Source organism: Babylonia areolata, chromosome 19 (genome assembly GCF_041734735.1).
Source record: "Babylonia areolata isolate BAREFJ2019XMU chromosome 19, ASM4173473v1, whole genome shotgun sequence".
NCBI classification, from domain to species: domain Eukaryota; kingdom Metazoa; phylum Mollusca; class Gastropoda; order Neogastropoda; family Buccinidae; genus Babylonia; species Babylonia areolata.
In genome coordinates, this window is record NC_134894.1 from 40,359,722 (window position 1) to 40,381,209 (window position 21,488).

Genomic DNA, 21,488 nt, shown 5'->3' on the forward strand with positions numbered 1-21,488 from the left:
AAAAAGTTATTAAATGTTGTGATGGAAAAGCATGTATGAACCCCAACAACAGGCTTGTTGTCTGACAAGGACATGGGACTGGCCAGTTTCAGTTTCAGTTTCAGTAGCTCAAGGAGGCATCAGTGCGTTCGGACAAATCCATATACGCTACACCACATCTGCCAAGCAGATGCCTGACCAGCAGCGTAACCCAACGCGATTTGTCAGGCCTTGAGAGAGAAAAAAAAAAAAAAATAATAATAATACAAATAAATAAAAAAATAAATAATAATAATAATAATAATAATAATGAAAATAAAATAAATAAATAGAGAAATAAACAAACAACAAAAAAAGACAACAATGATAAATACGCAAATAAATGTATATATATAAAAAAAATAAATTTAAAAAAGGAAGCAGACACACATTCACACATACACACAGTACTCTCAGTGAGTGAGCAGACTCTTAGGCACCAGAAACATTTGGCACGCCTTACACCCCACCCAGAGAATAGAGGGTTAATGAAATAGGTATCAGTGAACGAACGGCCCGTCATGACGGTTCAGCAGCACCCTGACTGTGTTGCAGACATGCTGTGTGACAGCAGCATGGGCAAGAAGGACAGCGCCGTCAAGTGTCTGGAGGTGCTGTCCACCTGCAAACCTGACCACTGGAGGGCCATCTTGGATGCAGGTCAGTAGAACAGTCAGTCACACTCATTTTTTTTTTCTTCTTTTTTTTCTGCTTAGCTGCCAAACCACTCCTGACTTGTTGCAGACGTCCTTTTTTTTTTTCTTCTTTTTTTTCTGCTTAGCTGCCAAACCACTCCTGACTTGTTGCAGACGTCCTTTTTTTTTTTTTTTTTTTCTTTTTTCTTTTTTTTTTTTTGAAGTGAGAAATAGTTTCAGAAATCATTGCTTTTACAAAACTGTTCAGAATTCAGATTTGGGATAGATGCTGGGAGGATTTTGTGAAAGCTGGCTGTAAGCTGCCCACCTTGGGAGTATGAAATGAATTTAAAGCCTGAATCAACAGATCATGAATTGGCTATATGAAGGGCAGAGCGGCTGCATTTGCTGATTGATGTGTTTTTAAAGGTGGGTGGTTGTATTTTTAGCGCTGCAGGAGTCACAGCAGATTGTTCTGTGTGAAATTCGGGTTGCTTTCTCAAGGGAGAGTGCATCACCACAGTGCTGCACCACCCACCCCATTTTTTTCTGTCTGCAGTTGTTTTTTCTTCTGTCTAGTTGTTTTTTTTGTTTCTTCTGTCTGCAGTTGTTTTTTCTTCTGTCTAGTTGTTTTTTTTGTTTCTTCTGTCTGCAGTTGTATTTTTTGTTTCTTTTCTTTTTGTTTGTTTTTTTGTCATAGTAGATTTTTCCACAGAATATTTTCAGGGACAACTACGTCAGTGCCATAGGTTCTTTTATGTATGCTAAGTGCATGACAAACACAAGACCTGTTTATCATTTTGCCTGAAAGAGTAGCGTCCAGACCACCACTCAAGTTCTGTTGGAAGAGAGAGTAAAAATCCTGGTCCAGCGCGGAACTTGAGTCTTTGTACCCTCACTTCCTGGTCAGGGGCCGTATTCAAGACAAAAATGATTTTGCCTGAAGGCAAGTTACCCTTGACAGGGCAAGGACCTATGGTTACAGTTTGCCTTGAAGGCCAGGTTATCTTCTTATTCAAGACACACAAAGTGCACTCAGGCAGCTAACTCATGGTCTATAAATAAAAATCCAAGGGATTCCCTTCTGCACATGCTCATTTACTCGCACTGCGCCACAGTGACCAAAAAAAAAAGAAAAAAAAAAGCTTCAGTGGCAAAGCATCGATTACAGTCAAATCTAGGGGCCGCTTTCACATTCTGACACATTGTCCTCCCTGCTTTACAGTTAATTGCAAAAATGAACTAAAATAACAGAGTTCGGATTCAAATATTTCTCTGGAATCAACGAATTTCGATGATCTGCAAACTAAGGGCATTCCAAATCTATCGTCTGCAAGTGCTTTCACTTCACAGCTACATACGAAATTCATATGGAATATAATGTCGTCTGCCAGTCTCAATGTGTCATTTTTGATTGCCAAGCGAACAAAAGATAAAATCAAACTATCAGAAGCTGTATTCAAGATACGGTTTCTCCACAAGACGCCTGTTTTCCCATAAAATAAGCACCGCAACAAAAGGATTTGCCATATTTACCTCTGCTTTGTGGGCTGTCACCCTTGGCAGATAGTAAGGGTAAGTTCCCTTCTGATTTGTAGAACTGCAGGTAGGTTTTTGTGTTCCTGAATACCAGATATTGCTAACCCTCGGGCAGTTTGCCTTACCCACAGGCACACATTTAACAGCAGGCACAATGGTCTCTTGAATACGGCCCCAGGTGGGCACCTTACCACTAGGCTACTACTACATTGGGGTCGCAGAATGAATGATGATGATGAAAAGAATGGATGATTATGAGAACATTGATGATTCAGGAGCTGTGCCGGCCCTGGTGGCGCTGATGAAGCTGGACAACGAGGAGATCCAGTCGGTGGCCGCATCGGTGCTGTGCAACATCTCAGAGAATGAGGAGATCCGCCAGGCCCTGACCGAGGCCCAGGCCGGCCCCATCCTCATCCAGCTGCTGGCGTCCTCTGTGGACGACATCCAGTCACGGGCTGCCATCATCCTGTCCGACCTCGCCTGTGTCGATGGCAATCAGGTGAGGAAGGCTTCGCTGATTATGGAGTCGGTGGTAAATGTGTCGCGGTGTTTTGTGTGTTGTTTGTGTGGTATTTTAGGGGAGTTTACTTTCCTGTGGGTGGATGGTGATGTTGTCTATGTTGTCTTGTTGTGGTGTGTGTCGGTGTGGAGGTGGGGTGGTTGTGTGTGTGTGTGTGTTGTTTTGTTTTTTGTGGGGTTTTTTTTTGTGTGTATGCATTTGGTTGTTTGTATGGGTTGGTTGGTAAGTGTTCTTTGTTTGTTTGTGTGTGTGTGTGCATGCATGTATATATGCATGGGACTTTCTGTCCAAATTCTTATCACAAGTTACTAAAGCCTGAACTGATTATTAACTCACTCGGGACGACAAGTTTTCTCCCTTGCTTTTCCCCACAGACGGCCCATTTGTAAGGGTTTGGAAAAAAATTACAAAAATTACAAAATACTGAGTAAGAAAATGAAACTTTCAGAACTGGTTTAGTATGTGTTGAGCTATTACATATAAAAAAAAAATCAAATTTCTCATCTTATTTTTACAGTTTTGCCATATGTAGAAAATACTGCCAATTTTTCACCCTACCCATGCTCGCTTTCTGCATTAAATTCGCTTTCTTCTTCGTCATCATCCACCTCTTCAATGTTCTACCCTTTAGTTTGTAGCATTTCAAGTACTTCGGCAACCCTAAAACGTTGCCGTCACTGCCTTGTTCTCTTCACAACATTCCGAGAAGAGCCCGCTTTGCTAACAGGCTGGCACGCGAGCAGACGACCGGTCAGTGACTTTGTCAGCGTGTGTGCGAGACAGGCCACACATCCCAGGCTGACCAATCATACTGTTCAATTGTGGATTGACCCAGAATAGCGCACTCTGCTTGGCTAATCACAAAATCACGTGTACAGCGCATGATGGAATTTTACTTTCGGAGAATGCTATTCCATTCCTTCGTCAGAATCCGAATATGTTTTTGTGTAGGAATGCGTGAGCATTCCTTCGTCCGGAGAGAGTTAAAGAACTTAACATAACTATCATTAAAGTACATAAGTCTTTTTGTACCTTGACATATACATAAAATTTTAGCCCATTTAAGTTGTACCTGCTAAGTGAATGTGTGAACATGGGAAAGCCATTAATGCAGGTGAAGAATAAGGCTGTGTGATCAGCTGACTGCAGGAGTTGGAACAATTTTGTTTATTCCTGTATAGTGACCTCTGATTGCTTTTCTTCTTGTTTCCCAACAAAATAAAGTTACCCAATTTTTCATTCATTCATTGATACTGTTTTCTAAGCATGAGCTTTTTTGTGACATATGGCAGAAAAAAACCTCCCTTGTTCTGTTACTAATTTTATCTACGAATAGGAGGTATTCAAGTATAAGGCACAAAGGTCAAGGTCAGTGAGAAAAGATATCGTCCTTCATTTCGAAAATCACAGTATAACATGCAGTCTTTATTTAATGGGAGATTATCCACACAATCCGTTCCACAGGAGAGTATTGCTGTCAGCGGAGGGGTGGAGCCCCTGGTCAACTTACTGGACTCAGAACTGGAGGATGTTCTGGTCAACGCCGTGAACGCCATCCGTGTCCTTTGTTCTGGTAACCATGCCAACCAGACTGCCGCTGCCGCTGCTGGTGCACTTGAACCACTAGTAGAATTCCTCACCGTTGCCTCAGGTATGTAATACATGTGCCTGTGTTTTTGTGTGTGCATGGATTGAGCGAGTTATATAATGATGTACATAACAGATTGAAAACCAGATAGAATATCACTGTCTCAGCTCTCTTACTTGCCACTGAATCCTCCACACATAATCATGCATACTGAGAGTAATTCAGACTTTCATCAAGAATTTAAAGTGTTACCACCAGCACACCGTGAGCATCACTCAAACCACCGACTAGATTATTATTTTATTAACAATGCATTTTGCTCAGTAGGACTGGGAAAAAAGTGGCATTAAAATTGTTCAGAATACTAACTGCTGAATGGAAGAAAGAATGTTTGTATATATTTTTAAGCAGATGTGGTGCAGTATATATGGATACCTCCTTGAAACTGAAAAGGAAACTTTCTTTGCCAGGGTAGCATGAAGCTGTTGGCCACAAGGCAACAGCTGAAATGAATCATAAAGAGGGTGGGAAGAAGGTCATGTAGGATTTTAGTTGTTTTTTTTCTGCTCTATGTTGGAAGCTGTGCAGTAGGCCTTGTGTAGTTTCCAGTGTCAGTTTCTCAAGGAGGTGTAACTGCATTCTGACAAATCCATATACACTACACCACATCTGCTCAGCAGATAGCTGACAGCAGCATAGCCCTCCAGGCTAGCCCAGCCCTGAAGTGCATGCATACATATTTGTATACCGATCTGAGTGGGTTTCTTGTGCAGAGTATTGCCAGAGGACAACACTTTTGTTGCCATGGGTTCATTTTCGGTGTGCCAAGTGCGTACTGCACACAGGACCTTGCTTCATCATCATCCAGATGACTAGACGCTCTGTTAGATTTTCCAGTCAAACTTGGGAGAAAGGGTGATCTGGGGTTTTAACCCAGACCCTCATCCACACTGTATTTGCAGATAAGCATCTTAATCATTCTGCCACATTTCCCTGAACCGCCCATGAAAAGAGCTCAGCCCTCGTTTCTGTGAGCAGCGGTCCCAACTGGCGCTGCTGGTGTCCTCCGTCTCCCGGGGCACGCAGAATATGGGTTGCTCTCAAGGCCTGACTAACCGCGTTGAGTTACACTGCTGGTCAGGCATCTGCTTGGCAGATGTGGTGTAGCGTATATGGATTTGTCCAAACGCGGTGACGCCTCCTTGAGCTACTGAAACTGAAACTGATCTGCCATATTCCTCTCCACCCACCTTGCCTGGCTGAAGCATGTGTCTCTTGTTGGTGCAGATGACTTGCAAGCAGGCACTGCGGCAGCCATAGCAGCAGTGTGCTCAGGACACAAGGAGAACCAGGACTCTGTGATGGTGGAAGGGGCTGCCAAGTGAGTGGTGAAGGAATTGTTCTGTGACCTGAGTCAGTGTTCAGACAGTTGTTTGTTCCTCCTTCTTCTTCTACTACTTCATTCAAGTCTTCCCTGAATGTAGAAATACCCATTCGCCGCTCCATTGTTCATGTTGTGTACACATTGTTTGTGTGAGTTTGTGTTGTTTGCTTGAGCATGTATTTGTGAGTGTGTGTTTTGTCCATGTGAGTTTGTGTGTGTGTGTGTGTGTGTGTTGTTTGCTTGAGCATGTGTGTGTTAGTGTGTGTCGTGTCCATGTGTATATGTGTCTGTGTGTGTTTGCTTGAAGTTGAACATGTGTATGTTAGTGTGTGTTGTGTCAATGTGTGTGTGTGTCTGTGTGTGTGTTGTTTGCTTGATAATGTGTGTGTATGTGTGTGTTGTGTCCATGTGTGTGTGTGTGTGTGTGTACTATGTGGTATGTATGACGATGTGTGTGGCAGACCCCTGGTGGACCTGATCCGCAGCAGTCGCAGCACGACGGTGCAGGTGAAAGCGGCCAGCGCCCTGGAGGCTCTGGCACAGAACAACCCCAACAGTCAGCGCATTTTCCTGGAACTGGACGCTCCCAAGGCGCTCATTCGACTGCTGAAGGTGAGCAGCTGTGAACCTTTTGTGTGGATGACAGTCAGTCGTGTCCGACTGTGACCATCAGAACAGCAGAAGAGATAACTGGAGAGTGTCTTGTCCTAGTTAGAACAGCTGTGAACCTTTTGTGTGTATGACAGTCAGTTGTGTCTGACTGTGACCATCAGAACAGCAGAAGGGATATCTGGAGAGTGTCTTGCCCTAGTTAGAGCAGCTGTGAACCTTTTGTGTGTATGACAGTCATTCGTGTCCGACTGTGACCGTCAGAACAGCCGAAGAGATAACTGGAGAGTGTCTTGCCCTAGTTAGGGCAGCTGTGAACCTTTTGTGTGTATGACAGTCAGTTGTGTCCGACTGTGACCATCAGAACAGCAGAAGGGATATCTGGAGAGTGTCTTGCCCTTGTTAGGGCAGCTGTGAACCTTTTGTGTGTATAACAGTCAGTCATGTCCGACTGTGACCGTCAGAACAGCAGGAGAGGTAATTGCTGTCCTGATTTTTGTGGAGAGTGTCTTGCCCAAGTTACACCCCCCACTCTCTCGTCCTAGAGGGTTTTAGGACAGTCGGCGTTGGGATGGTTCCCAAAGGCCAACTAGCCCCCAAGGCTGCAGTACTAAGAGTCAGTGCAATTTTGCCTCCTAGTTTGAGAGTCATAGTCCTTCACAAAATACTAAGCTGTAAATAATTTCCCATTGCATTGGAGAAATCAGCTAAGATAATAATAAGATAATACAGCTCTCACTTTGCTGATGGGCCAACTGTAAACTTATGTCAATCTGTGATATAAGCTCATACATATGAACCTTTTGTGTACTGACCTGGCATTGATTGATTTGATGTGGATACTTACGTAGCACCAATCTGCGGTTAGAAACCAAGCTTCAAACTCTTTACGAACACTGTCATTTTCACAATATGCTGCCTGCTTTAGACTGGAACTCTGATTCTGTGGATCCACTTCTATTTCTTCTGTGCATGTTTGTATGTACATGTGTGTATGTGTGTGTGTGTGTGTGTGTGTGTGTGTACTTTGTGATTGACTGATGTGATGTATAGTCTTTCAAAAAGTTTGAAATGGCTACATGAATATACTAGTAGTAGTAGTAGTAGTTGTAGCAGTTAGAATAAAATTCTTGTGTATATTGATTCATACTGTTTTTGTTACTGCAGTGCTCTTTATTGAGATGACTGCTATGGAAGGTGTATCATAGTGAGCAGAGATCATTGTATGTGGGACTTTTGAAGGGTACAGACACCGATGTTAGGACTGTCTTACTAAGATCTGTATGTCAACATATTATGTTAATATATATATATATATCTTTTTTTTTTGTCTTCATGCAGAAGATTTACACAGAAGTGCAGATGCTGATGTTAAGACAGTCCTACTAAAATCTGTATGTTGATATGTTTTGTGTCTTCTTGCAGAACATTTACATGGAGACTGTGCAGACACTGATGTTAAGACAGTCCTACTAAAATCTGTATGTTGATATGTTTTGTGTCTTCTTGCAGAACATTTACATGGAGACTGTGCAGACACTGATGTTAAGACAGTCCTACTAAAATCTGTATGTTGATATGTTTTGTGTCTTATTGCAGAACATTTACATGGAGACTGTGCAGACACTGATGTTAAGACAGTCCTACTAAAATCTGTATGTTGATATGCTTTGTGTCTTCTTGCAGAACATTTACACGGAGGTGCAGACACTTATGTTAAGACAGTCCTACAAAAATCTATATGTTGATATTTTTACGTCTTCTTGCAGAACATTTACATGGAGGTGCAGACACTAATTTTAAGACAGTCCTACAGAAATGTGTATGTTGATATGTGTGTGTTTTATTTCAGAACATTTACACGGAAGTGCGAGAGCAGGGGTCGTGCGCGCTGTGGGCCCTGGCAGGACACACCAAGACGCAGCAGAAGTACATCGCCCAGCGTATCACCATCCCTCACATCATCCAGATGCTGCTGGAGCCCACAGAGAAACTCCTCTATGTCGGTGAGTGGTCCTGCCTGCTGTGCTGGGCTCTGCTTTTTGTCGTCCTCACCCTAAGGCATTGGTTGGAGTATTTCTGTTTTACATGGATTTCCAAATTGGCTTTTTATTTCTCCTCTATTTTATATGAGCGTGTCAGTTAAGCCGCCTTTGGACTATGGCAAAGAAACTTTTCAGAATTACAAAAATCTGTCACTCCCACCTGTTTGAAAGGCAAGAAACGATTATGTGATCAAAGGTAATCACGAAGCCATTCTCCTTCAGTTCTTTTTCAGCCACTCTGCACCTTGTCTGCCTTGGTGTTCCTCACCTTCTTTTTTCATCTGGAAGTAAGCAGAGGGCAACTCCTGAATGTTAGCTCAGTCTAGGTGAGGAAGGAGGAAGGATGCGGAATGGTAAAGATGCTTATCTGCCAATACAATGTTCATAAGGGTTCAAAACCAAGTGTCATTGACTGGAAAATCAAACTGACCTGTCAGAGGAGACGATAAACCGAGGTCATGTGTGCAGCACACACTTCACACACTGAAAAAGAACCCATGGCAATGAAAGGGTTGTCTTCTGGCAACATTTTGTAGAAGAAGTCCTTTCTGATAGGCACACAAATGTATATGCATGCACTCAAGGCCTGATTAGCGTGATGGGTTATGCTGCTGGTCAGGCATCTGTCCAGCAGGTTTAGTGTAGCATGTATGGATTTGTCGGAACGCAGTGACAAAAAGCCTCGTTGAGAAACTCAAACTATGGTTGTGTGCAGGCTGCATGACGGCGATAGCCTTGGGGCGGGAAAACATGGAGAACCAAAACAAACTGGCGGAGGCCGACGCCTTTCAACAGCTGGTGCGCCTCCTGAGGACAAGGAAGAGGCATGACTCTGTTCTCCTGATGGTCATCAAAGTGCTGGGCATCTTGTGTGTTGGTCAGTTCCCTCCCTTTTATTTACATGTCAAACCCTTAGATGAAGTCTTTAAGCTGAACTGTTGTGTGTGTTTGTGATTTGATATTGCATGATCATGTTTGATGGTGGTTGTTTGTGGATGTGTGTGGCAGTGTGAGAGTCTGTGTAAGGAACAACATTATAAGAGAGGAAAACAACATAAGAGCACATAGTTATTATGTCCAATTCATTATGCAGATCCTTCAGTTTCATTTCCAGCTATGAAATACAGAGACTTCAATTTTGATTATTTTTCTTTGAAGAATATTTTTGGTGAATGTATTGGTTATCTTCCCATGATTGTGAGTTATCTCATCCTTTCAACATTAAACACATCATAGATATATTTTACATCCATTTTCCTTCAGTAAAACCAGTAATCTTAGATACATGGTGAGCATTATTTGAATTCTTGTGTGTGTGTGTGTGTTTTTGTTTGTTTTTTTTCTTCTGAGGTAGGTGATGTTTCAACAAAAATTACAAATAGTTCTAGGAAACAAATGGTTTATGACTATATCGGCATTGTTCTTTTGCGTGGTTGTTAATAATTTGTTGTCATCAAATTAGCTGTGTTTGATTCTCAGTCTAGATTATAAACAGCATGGGGTTTCATGAAAAAAAGATTAAAAAAAAAAACCACTTTAAAAAACAGAAAATGTTCACTGAATCATTTTGTTCCTTGAAAACACAAACAAACTTCTCCTTATTCTCTGATTTTCAGGCATAGTTTACTGTAACAAAACAAGCAAAAAAATATGTTTGCTGATGTTATTCCTTGAAGACACAACAAATACCTCCCTTACACTCCTGTTTTTTGGGTATGGCCTACTGTAACAAAAAAATGAAAAAAGTCCATTCACTGATGCTGATTCTTGAAAAAACAAAAACAAAAAACCCCCCCCCCCCTTACACTCTGTTTTAGGCGCTGCCTACTGCATCACAACAAAACGAACATAAAAACCCTGTTCACTGATGTTGTTCTTTGAAACACATATCCATACACTCTGTTTTTCAGATGTGTCCTACAGCGACAAAACAAAACAAGCATTTCAAAAGACTTCTCTGATGTTGTTCTAAGAAAGCACAGACATCTCCACACACTCCCGGTTTTTTTCCAGACGTGTCCTACAGCGACAAAACAAAACAAGCATTTCAAAAGACTTCTCTGATGTTGTTCTAAGGAAACACAAACAAACATCTCCATACACTCTTTTTTGTCAGATGTGGCCCACTGCAACAAAACAGAACAAACACATTAAAACACTTCACTGATTTGTTCACAGAAAACATAAACAAACATCTCCATACACTCCCGTGTTGTTGTTTTTTTTTCGTTTTTTTTTCAGACATGGTCAGCCACAACAAAACAACCCCCCCCCCCACTTCCCCCCAAAAAAAACCTCCCACATTTATTTTATTTCATTTTATTTTTTTGGTTCAGGTGTCGCTTACCGCAACAACAAAGTGACGCAGCGTCGCATCGCAGAGGAAGGGGGGATCCACGTGCTGGTTCAAATCCTGCTGAACCCCTCGTCGGAGGAGGTGCAGGTGGAGGTGGCCATCTCCCTGGCCAGTGTGGTGCTCAGCAACCGCCAGAACCAAGAGAAACTGCTGGAGGAGCCCAACTTCAAGTTCGACATCCTCCTCGACCTGCTTCGCTCCAAGAATGAGGTGGGTGGGTTCTGTGTGTGTGTGTGTGTGTGTTTGTGGGGAATGGGGGGAGGAGGAGAGGGTTTGGAGTGTGTGTGTGTGTGTGTGTGTGTGTGTTTAATGTAACGTCTACTCATATTGTGTGATTTTACACAGTGTGTGTGTGTGTTTGTGTGTGTGTATGCTTTGATTTAACATCTGTTCACATGTGATTTTAGATAGAGCCTGTGTCTGTGTATATCTGTGTGTGTGTGTGATTTTAGATGGATTGTGTGTGTGTGTGTGGGGGGGTTCTTCTATTGTTGTAAAACTTTAATAAACCCCACCCAAAACAACTGTGATACAAATAAAGTCTAGTGTATGGATATGCATTTGTTTTTGTTTTTGTCTTTTAAATTTTAGGCGATAAACAATAAAAGAAAATTCAAAGACAGTGAAAATCACTGTTCCCCAGTTTTACAGTTGTTGACATTTAAAAAAAAAAAAAAGAAAAAAAAAGAGAAAAAATCAACAACAAAAAGCAAGAAATAGAAAATAGTCTCTAGAAAAGAAATATATATAAAAAAAAAAGCACACCTGATCAGGCTCATGCATGTATTGCTGTTCTGGGTCTTCATGTATTCAGCTCAAAATAATACCACACATTACCCAGGTGATTAACCCTGGCTGTTAACGATAGCATACAAATCGTGTTGACATACACACAGGACAAGGGATTCTTTTATTATCCCCCTGTGTGTACAGTTGGTCTTGAAAAGGCACAGCTGCTTATGTTTCTTGGGTTGTTTTTTTGTTGTTGTTTTTTTCAGGAGATCCGGCTGCATGCAGGGATGGCGCTGACCATCTTCGCCTTCAACAACACCCCTCAGCAGTTTGCCATCAGGGAGGCTGGAGGCATCCACTTCTCTGTGTTCAAACCATTCTTGGAGGCAGAGGATGAGTTCCACCAGTGCTATGCTGCATTTCAGGCAACTACTTTTTTTTCCCACCGCCTTTAGATAATTGGAAAAAAAAAGTATATGCTGTAATGGAATCATTAGCTAACTTACAAGAAAGAAATGTCTGTGTTTGTTGTCATGGAATCATTAGTTAACTTAAAAAGACAACAACAACAAAATGTTTGTGTGTGTTGTCATGGAATCATTAGCAAACTTCTGGCTTGTGGGTTCATGTCCTTTGATGTGTAAATTCTTTAACACTGTCGTAAAGGAAAAGTGGGTCTGCCATTATTTAGTATATTTTAAAAGGATTTAATATTATGTAATAGATAATAACTAAGAACATCAGAACAACACAGGAGGCAACGCTGGGCTAGAAGTTGATTATTGTGGAGTGTTTCTTACCCAAGTTACATCCACACTCGCATGACCAGGAGGGTTTTAGAACATTTGGCGTAGGGGCGGTCCCCAACCAGCCCCCAAGGCTGCAGCATGTAGAAGCAGTGCAATCTTGCCTCCTCGTTTCAGCATCATAGTCCTTCATAAAAAAAATTTTGGTTGTAATTGACTTCTCATTGCAGTGGAGAAACCATTGATATTCTTGCCTCCTAGTTTGAGCATCGTTGTTATTCACAAAAGTCTCTGGCTGTAAATGACATTCCACTGCAGTGGAGTAACCGTTGATCATTCAGCTCTCACTTTGCTGGAGGCCCAAATGTAAAAGTATGTCAGTCTCTGGCATAAGCCTTCACAGACAGGCAAAATACAAATGCAGATTGTACCCCTGTGGTTGGTTCATGTGGTGGTGCTGGCCACAATGATAATGGACCAGGACCAGGTGGTGTCAGTCTCTGACATAAGCCTTCACAGACAGGCAAAGTACAAATAGAAATTGAACTCCTGCGGTTGGTTCAGGTTGTGGTGCTGGCCAGAGTGATAGTGGACCAGGACCAGGTGACCCTGACAGCACGAGGCATCACCCAGCTGGTGGACAAACTCCGGTCCCCAGACGACAAGGTGGTGGTTCTGGCCTGCAGCCTCCTGTCCAGCCTAGCACACACCCGGGCAGGCATCCCTGACGCCATGATCACCACCGGTGCCATCGACCTCCTCGTCAACCACCTCAACTCTGACAATGATCAGGTGAGTGGGTGGGTAGGTGTAACCGACGCACTTTAAAAAAAAAAAAAAAAAAAAAAAAAAGGCAGCAGCACTGGTCTGGTGATAGAATCCTCACCTGCCACACAGGTAACTTGAGTTTGATTCCAGATCGATGCACTATTGGTTTAGGGAGGAAGGCGGCAGAATGCTTCAGATACTTTCTCGCCAGAACAGTGTCTGTGAGGGTCTAGGTTTGATTCCTGGTCTCTCTGTTTTCTCTCAAGTGTGACTGGAAAATCAGTCTGAGCATCCAGTCATGAGACAATAAACCGAGGTCACATATGTGCATAATGATAATAATAATGGTACTTAGATAGCGCTGAATCTTGTGCATAGACAAATCTAAGCGCTTTCGCACCAGTCATTCTCACGCACGCATAACTCTAAAACTGGAGAAACTAAAGACAAGGAAGAGGCAGGGAAGGGAGGCTATTTTGGGAAGAGGTGGGTTTTAAGGCCAGACTTGAAAGAGCTGAGTGTGGAGACCTGACGAAGCGAAAGAGGAAGTTCATTCCAGTTGCAAGGTCCAGAGACAGAGAAAGAACACCGGCCAACAGTCGAGAGTTTGAATCTGGGTATGCGTAAGTGGAGTGGATCCGAAGCTGTTCGTAGTGAGCGAGATGGAGTGTAGAGGTGAAGGCAGCCACAGAGATAGGAAGGGGCTGATTTGTGAATATATTTGTAGCATAGAGTGCTGATCTTGTACTTTATTCAGTGTGAGACAGGGAGCCAGTGGAGATGTTGCAAAAGAGGAGTGAATGTGCAGCATGCACTTTGCGCACTGAAAAAGAACCAATGGCAACATTAGCTTTTGTCCTACAAAATTCTGTTGAAGAAATCCACTCAGACAGACACACAAATATATATGCATTCACTCAACGCCTGACTAAGCTGATCTGGCATCTGCTTCAGAAGACAGACTTGTTATTAAAAATCATGTAGATTGTAACCAGCTGAGATAGTGTTTACTGCAGTTAACATTAATATCACACATTCGCACACATACACACATGTGGATGCATGCACATTCATGCACACACCTACACATATTGCACATGTTTTACATGCAGGGAATTTTTTTTATGTGTGTGTTTAGGAAATCTTTTGTTGTTGTTGTTGTTGCTGATGTGGTGTGTATTGTAATTAAAGTTTAAAAAAAACAAACATAATGGACAAAAGTTATCTGCACTCATTAGCAAACATTTACAAATGGACATTATTCAAACAAGGAACCATTCAGTGTTACCAAATAAATGTAACAGTACATATGCATAATACAGATTAGATTAATATCTCATTGATTGTACATTTGCATGTAAAGATTTTTTTTTATCTTGGTGGAAAAAAGCAACCTTGCTGATTCTTTTTTTTTTTTTTTTTTTTTTTTTTGTGTGTGTGTGTTTTAGTGGTGATTATTGAAATAAGTGCAACATGTTTTTTTTGTTTTGTTTTTTTTTTGTTTTTTTCTAAACACCATTTTCACATGAGGTGTCACAGAATTTTGTCCCATTTTTGAGGGAGGTCATTATTGAAATAAGATATAAAAAATTTTCACCTGTTATTACAATACCACAGATTTTATCTAACAGTTTTACCATTGGTTACACATCTTCAGGTTCGGAATGCAGCTGCCGTGTCTTTGGGTTACTTGACATTCAACAAGACGGCGGCCCGCACCCTTCTGTCGATCTGCCGAAACACTCCTGGTCTGTTCAACAAACTGACAGACAACATTGGTGTGGACCCCCGCATCAGCCAGCAGTTTGTTCGAGAGTTTGAGCGTGCCAAGATGATCGGTCTTCCTTCCCAGTGGTGAGTCACTGGCGGTAGTTACAGCCTGCATCTGTCTTGCAAGACAGCGGATCACGTCTGGTGTTGCTAACACACTGTGGAGTGTATGATTGTCATCAGCTCAGTGAAAAGTCAGTGATAATTACAGTTACGGACTGAAAGTAAAGAAAAAAAATCAAAGGGTTGCATTGCACTATGGTGACTGTATGTTTATTATCAGCTCAGTGACAAGTCAGTAAGTTATGTTTGTAGACTGAAAAAAAAAGGAAAGCAAAGGGGGGCTGCACTGTACCATTGTGACACACTCTTCCCCTAGGGAGAGCAGCCTGAATTTCACAGAGAAATCTGTTGTGACAAAAAGTAGTACAAGACTAGACCAGACAAGACAATACAGTACAGTACAGTACAGTACAGTACAGTACAGTACAGTACAGTACAGTACAGTATGGTACAGTACAATACAGTACAGTACAGTACAACAACATTATTTTCATTACATTGTGGAATGAATTTAGTAGGCTGACAGAAGATGTTCTGCTTTTATTGGCAAAACCATTTCATTACGTTTGCGAGCTGTTTCATGGTTATTTGGCTCAGACTTTTTCAGTTCATGATTTTGAAACAGTTAGTGTGGTTTCATCATTGATGTCTTTAAATTGAGTTTTTATATCTGGCTTTTCTGTGTTAACAAAATGAGACTATGTAATATCACTGTTTTGTGTGTGTGTGAGAGAGAGAGAGAGAGAGAGAGAGAGAGAGAACTTGTCTGGTAAACGTTAACAAAATGATTTTTTATCTGTAAATACTTTGTTGACACCAGTATGGCTTAAGAATAGTAAATAAAAAAAATCAGTTCTTTCCACACTTAACAATTATTAACTAGTGCCACCCAGAAAAGTAACAAACAATCATCAATAAGCTGTATACTTGTCCACATTCTGCACAATCATTTTACTTTTTTTTTTAACCTTAGCACTTTTATGTTACATAATGACACACAGATTAAATGTTGTTATTTTTTCTCATCATATAGAACTGTAATGCATGTTGAATCCAACACAAATAGTATTTAGCATACTTAGTTTGGTTTCTTCTTGTCTTCTTACAGTTTAGAGATCAACGGAGGCCCACCTGTTCGAGAACCAACAAAACCAGGTACGTAACCAGGTGTGATTTCAGAATGTGTGGCGAAGCAAGTTGCAGAGAGATTATTTTCACAATAAGCAATAAAAAGAACAATGGATTGGTTTGGGGAGTTTTCCTTGACTTAAGGTCCTGGCTTTTTGTTGTTGTGTTGGTGGTGGTGGTGGGTTTTTTGTTTTTGTTTTTTGTTCTTGTTTTTTCGTAAATGAAGTACCAAGTTTGGAGTAATGAGAACCAAGCAAACTAAGAATGTGAAAAAAAAGCTGATCACTGAAATAACAATGTGAAGTAACCTTCTGTTTAAAAGAGTTAGTTCTATTCATTTCTGCTAGGGGTTTTTTGTCTGTTTTTTCTTGTTGTTTTTCCATCTCAGTTGGAGATAAATGATCAACATGATTTCATGGGTTGTGGCTTTGGAGTTCACAGTTCATTCATGTGCATGTAGGGTTAATGAGCTCCACCCCCCTGCTGGGATGGTGAGGATTCTTTCAGTATAAATGATACATAAATAGTATTCCTACTGTCTGGAAAATTTTTGTGCCAGAAATTTCGTCTTTTCTATCACTCCCTTTATTTCTGTTTTTTTCCCCCTTTTCTTTCTGTTGTCTCTTCTCATTTTCTGTCCTGCTGGTCCATTCACCTAGTTTGGTTTTGTTGCCTAATACTTAGGCATTCTTATTCAGTTCTATTTCTTTGACACACAAGTTGCCCATTGGCATTTTTCAGTATGTATACCTGTTGATACACACAAACACACACACACACACATATATCACACACACACACACACACACATATATATATATATATATATATATAGAGAGAGAGAGAGAGAGAGGTGTTTGAGTTCAGGTGGGATTTCTTTTTTATCCAGTGAAAAATTAATAGAATGATGAACATAAGAGGCATTTCTCAGGTTTATATTTATGAATGTGCCTAATTTTTTATGAGGTCCTGTGGCATTGATATTTCTAGGTTGTTTTTTGTTGTTGTTTTTTTTGGTCACGTCCTACGGAGCAAATGTTTCCAGCCCTGATATGAACCTGTGTGCAGTTGGCTGGGCACTGAGCAAAATGGCAAATAATCAGTTTTGACCAGTGAATCCAAAACCATTCCCATTGTTTAACATATACTGACCCATAAGAGAAGTATGTAAAGAAGCATGTATGTGTCTTAGATATAGGTTCTCTGATTCTGAATACACATGAAAGTGATTTCCCAACTTTGAAACAAAAGTGAAATCTCCTGACTCAGAATCAAAAACTACACACTTATTTCACTTCCCTCATTAAGAAAAGCTGTTGTCGTTAAACAGGGGAGTCCAGACCTCAGACCTCCCAGAGCCGACAGCGGCACAACGGCCTAACCCCCCTGTCGCGGGCTGTGTCAGCGCCCTCTACCCGTGCAGCGTCCCGGAGGTCACAGGTGCCCAACATCGTCGTGCAGGACTCTGAGAACAAGAGGCCTGACATCAACACCAAGCATCTGTCCTCTGCCGGCAGCCACCGACCCAAGTCCTCCTCCACCCCCGTGTCCAGTGGCTTCAAAAGTAAACTGTCCGCTTGGAAGAGTGAAAAGAAGTGATGGGGCTGATGTTGGATGTTTTTGTGTTTTTTTTGGAATTTTTTATTTGCGACTATAGAGCACATACACAGACATCCCATGTATGTGTATGCATGTGGGTATTTGTGTACACACTTGGACATCCCATGTGTGGGTATGCTTAGGTTTATGTAAGACTTTTTGATGGAGTCGGGTAAGCACAGGAATGAGGACTTGGTCTTGTGCTCTTTTGATTCACTTAGCTCAGTTTTGTCGTCTCACTCACAGACACACATGTATACACACAAACACACACATGAGGTAGATTTACTGCCTGGAAAGCACAGTTGAGAAAGGCAATTGTTTGTCCTTGTGGAACATGTTTTAAGCTTCACATGGTGGTAGTATTGAGATACATTATCACTTAAGTGTAAAAGGCATGTTCAGTACACCATTTCAGTTGAGTACAATATCTAATGCTCATTCAAAGGGGAAGGCAACATACTTCGATGTCCTGAGTGAAATGAACAGTCCGATATGAACCTTCCACACATGCACATACTCTGACCTTACCTGAATGTACGATACAGATGACTGGTTGATAACACAGCAAATAGCAGCAATATTTTGTCTGTGTGTCACTTGTGCATCCTTTTTTTGTCATGGAGATTCAAAGCTTGGACAACGCTTGAACATGAGAGATGAGATTGAAAGAAAGAGGAGACCGAGGTGCTGGTTTGATAAGTCTTTGTTGTACATTTTGATTGATTAATTCTGCTTTAGTCATGCTTTTGTTCATTTTTAGAATCAAGTTAATCATAATTTATTTTATTTTCACCCATTCCTCTTATTTCCCTTTTACACATTGTATAATATCACTAGAGTTGTAATTGTGTCTCTTTCTTTTCAGTCAGCCCAGTTCTTTCGTTTTTGTTTTAATCGTACTGGAAAGAACATTCATGGAAATATAGAATATCGTGAATCTTTCATTCTGCATTGTTGTTTCTCATATTTGTTGCTATTCTCAGAGGCAGTGTTGAAAGCTGTCATCCTAGATGCTGTCTGTGGTAATCTGTTTAGTGTGTTTGACTTCAAGACTCTCATTCATCATTCAGTTCCATCAGTGTAGAGAGAATGAAGAAATGCTGATCAAAATGTCTGTGAATTTACCTTTTTGTTTGACACCGAGAATAACCAGTCCTGTTCACTGTGTATTTTATTATTTTTTAGGAGATCCTGCTTAGTGAAGATGACTGCTTGATTTTATCTGTGATAAATATGTCCAATTTTATTTTGCTGCTGTTTTTTTTTCAATCTCTGTTTTCTTTGCATTCCATCCATGTTATTCACATTCCGTCCACATTATTACATCTTTGTCAGAGTGTTCACCTGGTAATTTTTCCATGGTGTTGGAGCTTCAATGACATAATTTTGTTTCTATGATGTTGAAGCTTTATTATATAATTTTGTTTTCCTAGTGGTGGAGATTTGTTTCACTTTCTTTTTGTCACTGTGATATAATGACATCACGTCATTGTCATTATTGTTAAATCTAACTTGCAGATGTAATTTACTGCCATTGCACAATACGTTTTTTTCTTCTGGTTTTCAATATTGATGTACAGCTCATAATCATGGCAAAAATGCTGGAAATTTCCACCGTACAAAAGTCTATATTATTATGACACAATAGCTTTGATTTAAAATTTCATATGTTGCAATCCACAATAGTGGTCAGGGGTATTATAGCTCTGAATATTTTCCCCAACTTTCAGGACTACCACTTTATTTTCTCTAAATATGACTCCAGCGTCCAGACTCCCCTTTGAAAGGGGCATGACGAACAACTTTCATGATCTACAAAAAAAGAAAGAAAAAGAAAAGAAAGGTATATTCCAGTATTTCTTCACTATTACTATTATTGGGCACCAGGCTTTCAATCACTGACCACTGATTATTTCATTAGTCAAGGAGACTGAATGATAGAATTCTGACTGTCAGTGAAACTGACCAGCATTAGTGTGACAGAAATATTATTCTTAGAAATGGAAGGGCTTAGCAGTAATCTTTCCATCATATGAGCTGTACACCAACAAGTGATTAATTATGAAAATCAAGCCATTTGTTATTTAGTGTGCAATGATTAAGCTTTGTCGGAAATAAAATGGAGCTGAAATATGTGTAACATGTGGTGCATCCATTATGGAGTGTATGATTATTCAGTGGGTGTGAGGTCTATGGTTCAGATCCTGGTAATGCTTGATGGATTAATATACTGTTCTTACCAAGAGCAGTCATCTTCCATCAAGTACTGAAAAACCCACCAGCATAAACAAATAGAAGAAAACATTTTCATTACGTCTCTTGTACCCCCAACTCCTCCCAAGTTTTCTACTGGCACCTCTCCCCAACTCTCCACACAAACACACCCATCACAAGTCAAAATGATGCAAACTGCTTAAAAAACAACAAATTCTTCACCAGTAACATGTATGTCAGTTATATTTCATTCATGAATGAAGGCATATTTTGACACAGGTCACCGTCAAAAGAAATACATTAAAGCCAAGCAATTTATTTCTACATGCTTTTTCCAAAAAATATTTTAAAAGAACTAAGTTGTCATATATTACTTTTTTTTTTTTTAATTAAAAAAAAAGAAGAGCAAGCGAGCATGCAAGCATAGTGTTTCTTTTTTCTGGGATGGAAGGACAGGAGGGTTAGAAAGTGTTGAGCAAATGGGTCAACTGACATGTCTGGCCACCTGTTTTCTCCTCCCTCAACTCTGTGCATAGACATTTGGGCACAGCGAAGAAGAACTGCTCAGATTCCACCAGGTCTGTCCTGTTTGTCAAAGCCTGGGGTCTCTGAACATAACTGTAGCACTTCAGGCCAGCTGTGTCATTTACCAGTGCAGCTGGATACACATACATGATCTGGGCATATACAGATATGTGATCTCAGGAAAAATGGTTTACCATCACGAACATGATTTTTTTTTTAATGGCACATTGTTGAACATGGATGATTGGAGAGAAAAGTATGTTCATGGCTCGTGGTTTATGTGTGTCATGTTACAACCCCTGCAATGCTTTTATCATGTCATACGCAGCTTCAGACTAGCCTTAGTACCATGCCTGTTCACCTGTTTAATGTACTGACTAGTTTCTGGGAGCAAACTACTTCAGACAGGCATCAATCAATCTCTGAAGACGATGGAGTAGCACTCTGGGTGGGGATTGATAAAGCATTGGGGGTGGATGGACTGGCCAATAGGAGAGTAAGGTGCTTGTTGTCCCCAATCTTACAAGGGGTTTAGTTGTTACTTCCAACAGTCAGTGCAGAACTGCCATTTCTGGTGAGCTGTGAAATCTCAAGTGGCGCATTCAAGTCAGCAAGTTGTCTTACCCCACGTCAATTCCATCTGCTGGCAAACAAGCATGAGAGTAATGAAATATTTGTGCTTTGATTCTGTGTTATTTCTATTATGTTTTTGTGCTCCTTTTTATCTCTCCTTCCCTGTGTTAATGTTTTTGCTGCAGCAGCCTGTTTTCATTTACTGGAAAATGGGAATAAATCTAAGTTATTTATATATATTTTAGTGATGCTTCTCAATAAAGCTTATCTGTGCACCTACAACATCAATGTCCAAAGGGCATAGTGACCTGGCTCTAAAGAGGTTGATAACAGTAGAGTTCTAAATTGATTCTGAGACCCCCCCCCCCCCCCCCCAAAAAAAAACCCTAACAAAGACACACAAACACAAAAAACCCAACCCCAAAACATTCCATAAAAGAAACAGAACATATGACACAGATACAAACATTGGTGGGCTCACAGATTTGACTAATTTTCTTGAACATGATTATTCCAAGAAAATAAAAATGAAATGTGGTTTTAGATTCTGTACTGTGAATGAAGAACAGCTGCATCATAAAAATGTTCTGTTAATACATTTGTTCCTGCACTGATTTTTCTCACTGATTTATTGTTCATCCTTTGACTTTTAAATGCCTGGCCTCTTCCC

The 21,488-nt window shown here is 40.7% G+C and overlaps 1 protein-coding gene across 4 annotated transcripts in view; it reads left to right on the plus strand.

Moving 5' to 3' along the window:
• Positions 1-21,184, plus strand: part of LOC143293697 (ankyrin and armadillo repeat-containing protein-like) — a 66,643-nt gene extending 45,459 nt beyond the window's left edge. For all 4 annotated transcript variants that reach the window (XM_076604873.1, XM_076604871.1, XM_076604874.1 and 1 more), the window contains 13 exons: positions 574-678; positions 2,468-2,694; positions 4,180-4,366; positions 5,591-5,684; positions 6,149-6,299; positions 8,149-8,302; positions 9,057-9,218; positions 10,678-10,907; positions 11,696-11,854; positions 12,740-12,967; positions 14,601-14,797; positions 15,885-15,931; positions 17,235-21,184. In XM_076604873.1, coding sequence (XP_076460988.1) covers positions 574-678; positions 2,468-2,694; positions 4,180-4,366; positions 5,591-5,684; positions 6,149-6,299; positions 8,149-8,302; positions 9,057-9,218; positions 10,678-10,907; positions 11,696-11,854; positions 12,740-12,967; positions 14,601-14,797; positions 15,885-15,931; positions 17,235-17,503 — 2,210 coding nt within the window. In that variant the 3' untranslated portion in view covers positions 17,504-21,184. The remainder of the gene's footprint in view (positions 1-573; positions 679-2,467; positions 2,695-4,179; positions 4,367-5,590; positions 5,685-6,148; positions 6,300-8,148; positions 8,303-9,056; positions 9,219-10,677; positions 10,908-11,695; positions 11,855-12,739; positions 12,968-14,600; positions 14,798-15,884; positions 15,932-17,234) is intronic.
• Positions 21,185-21,488: the final 304 nt, after the last annotated feature.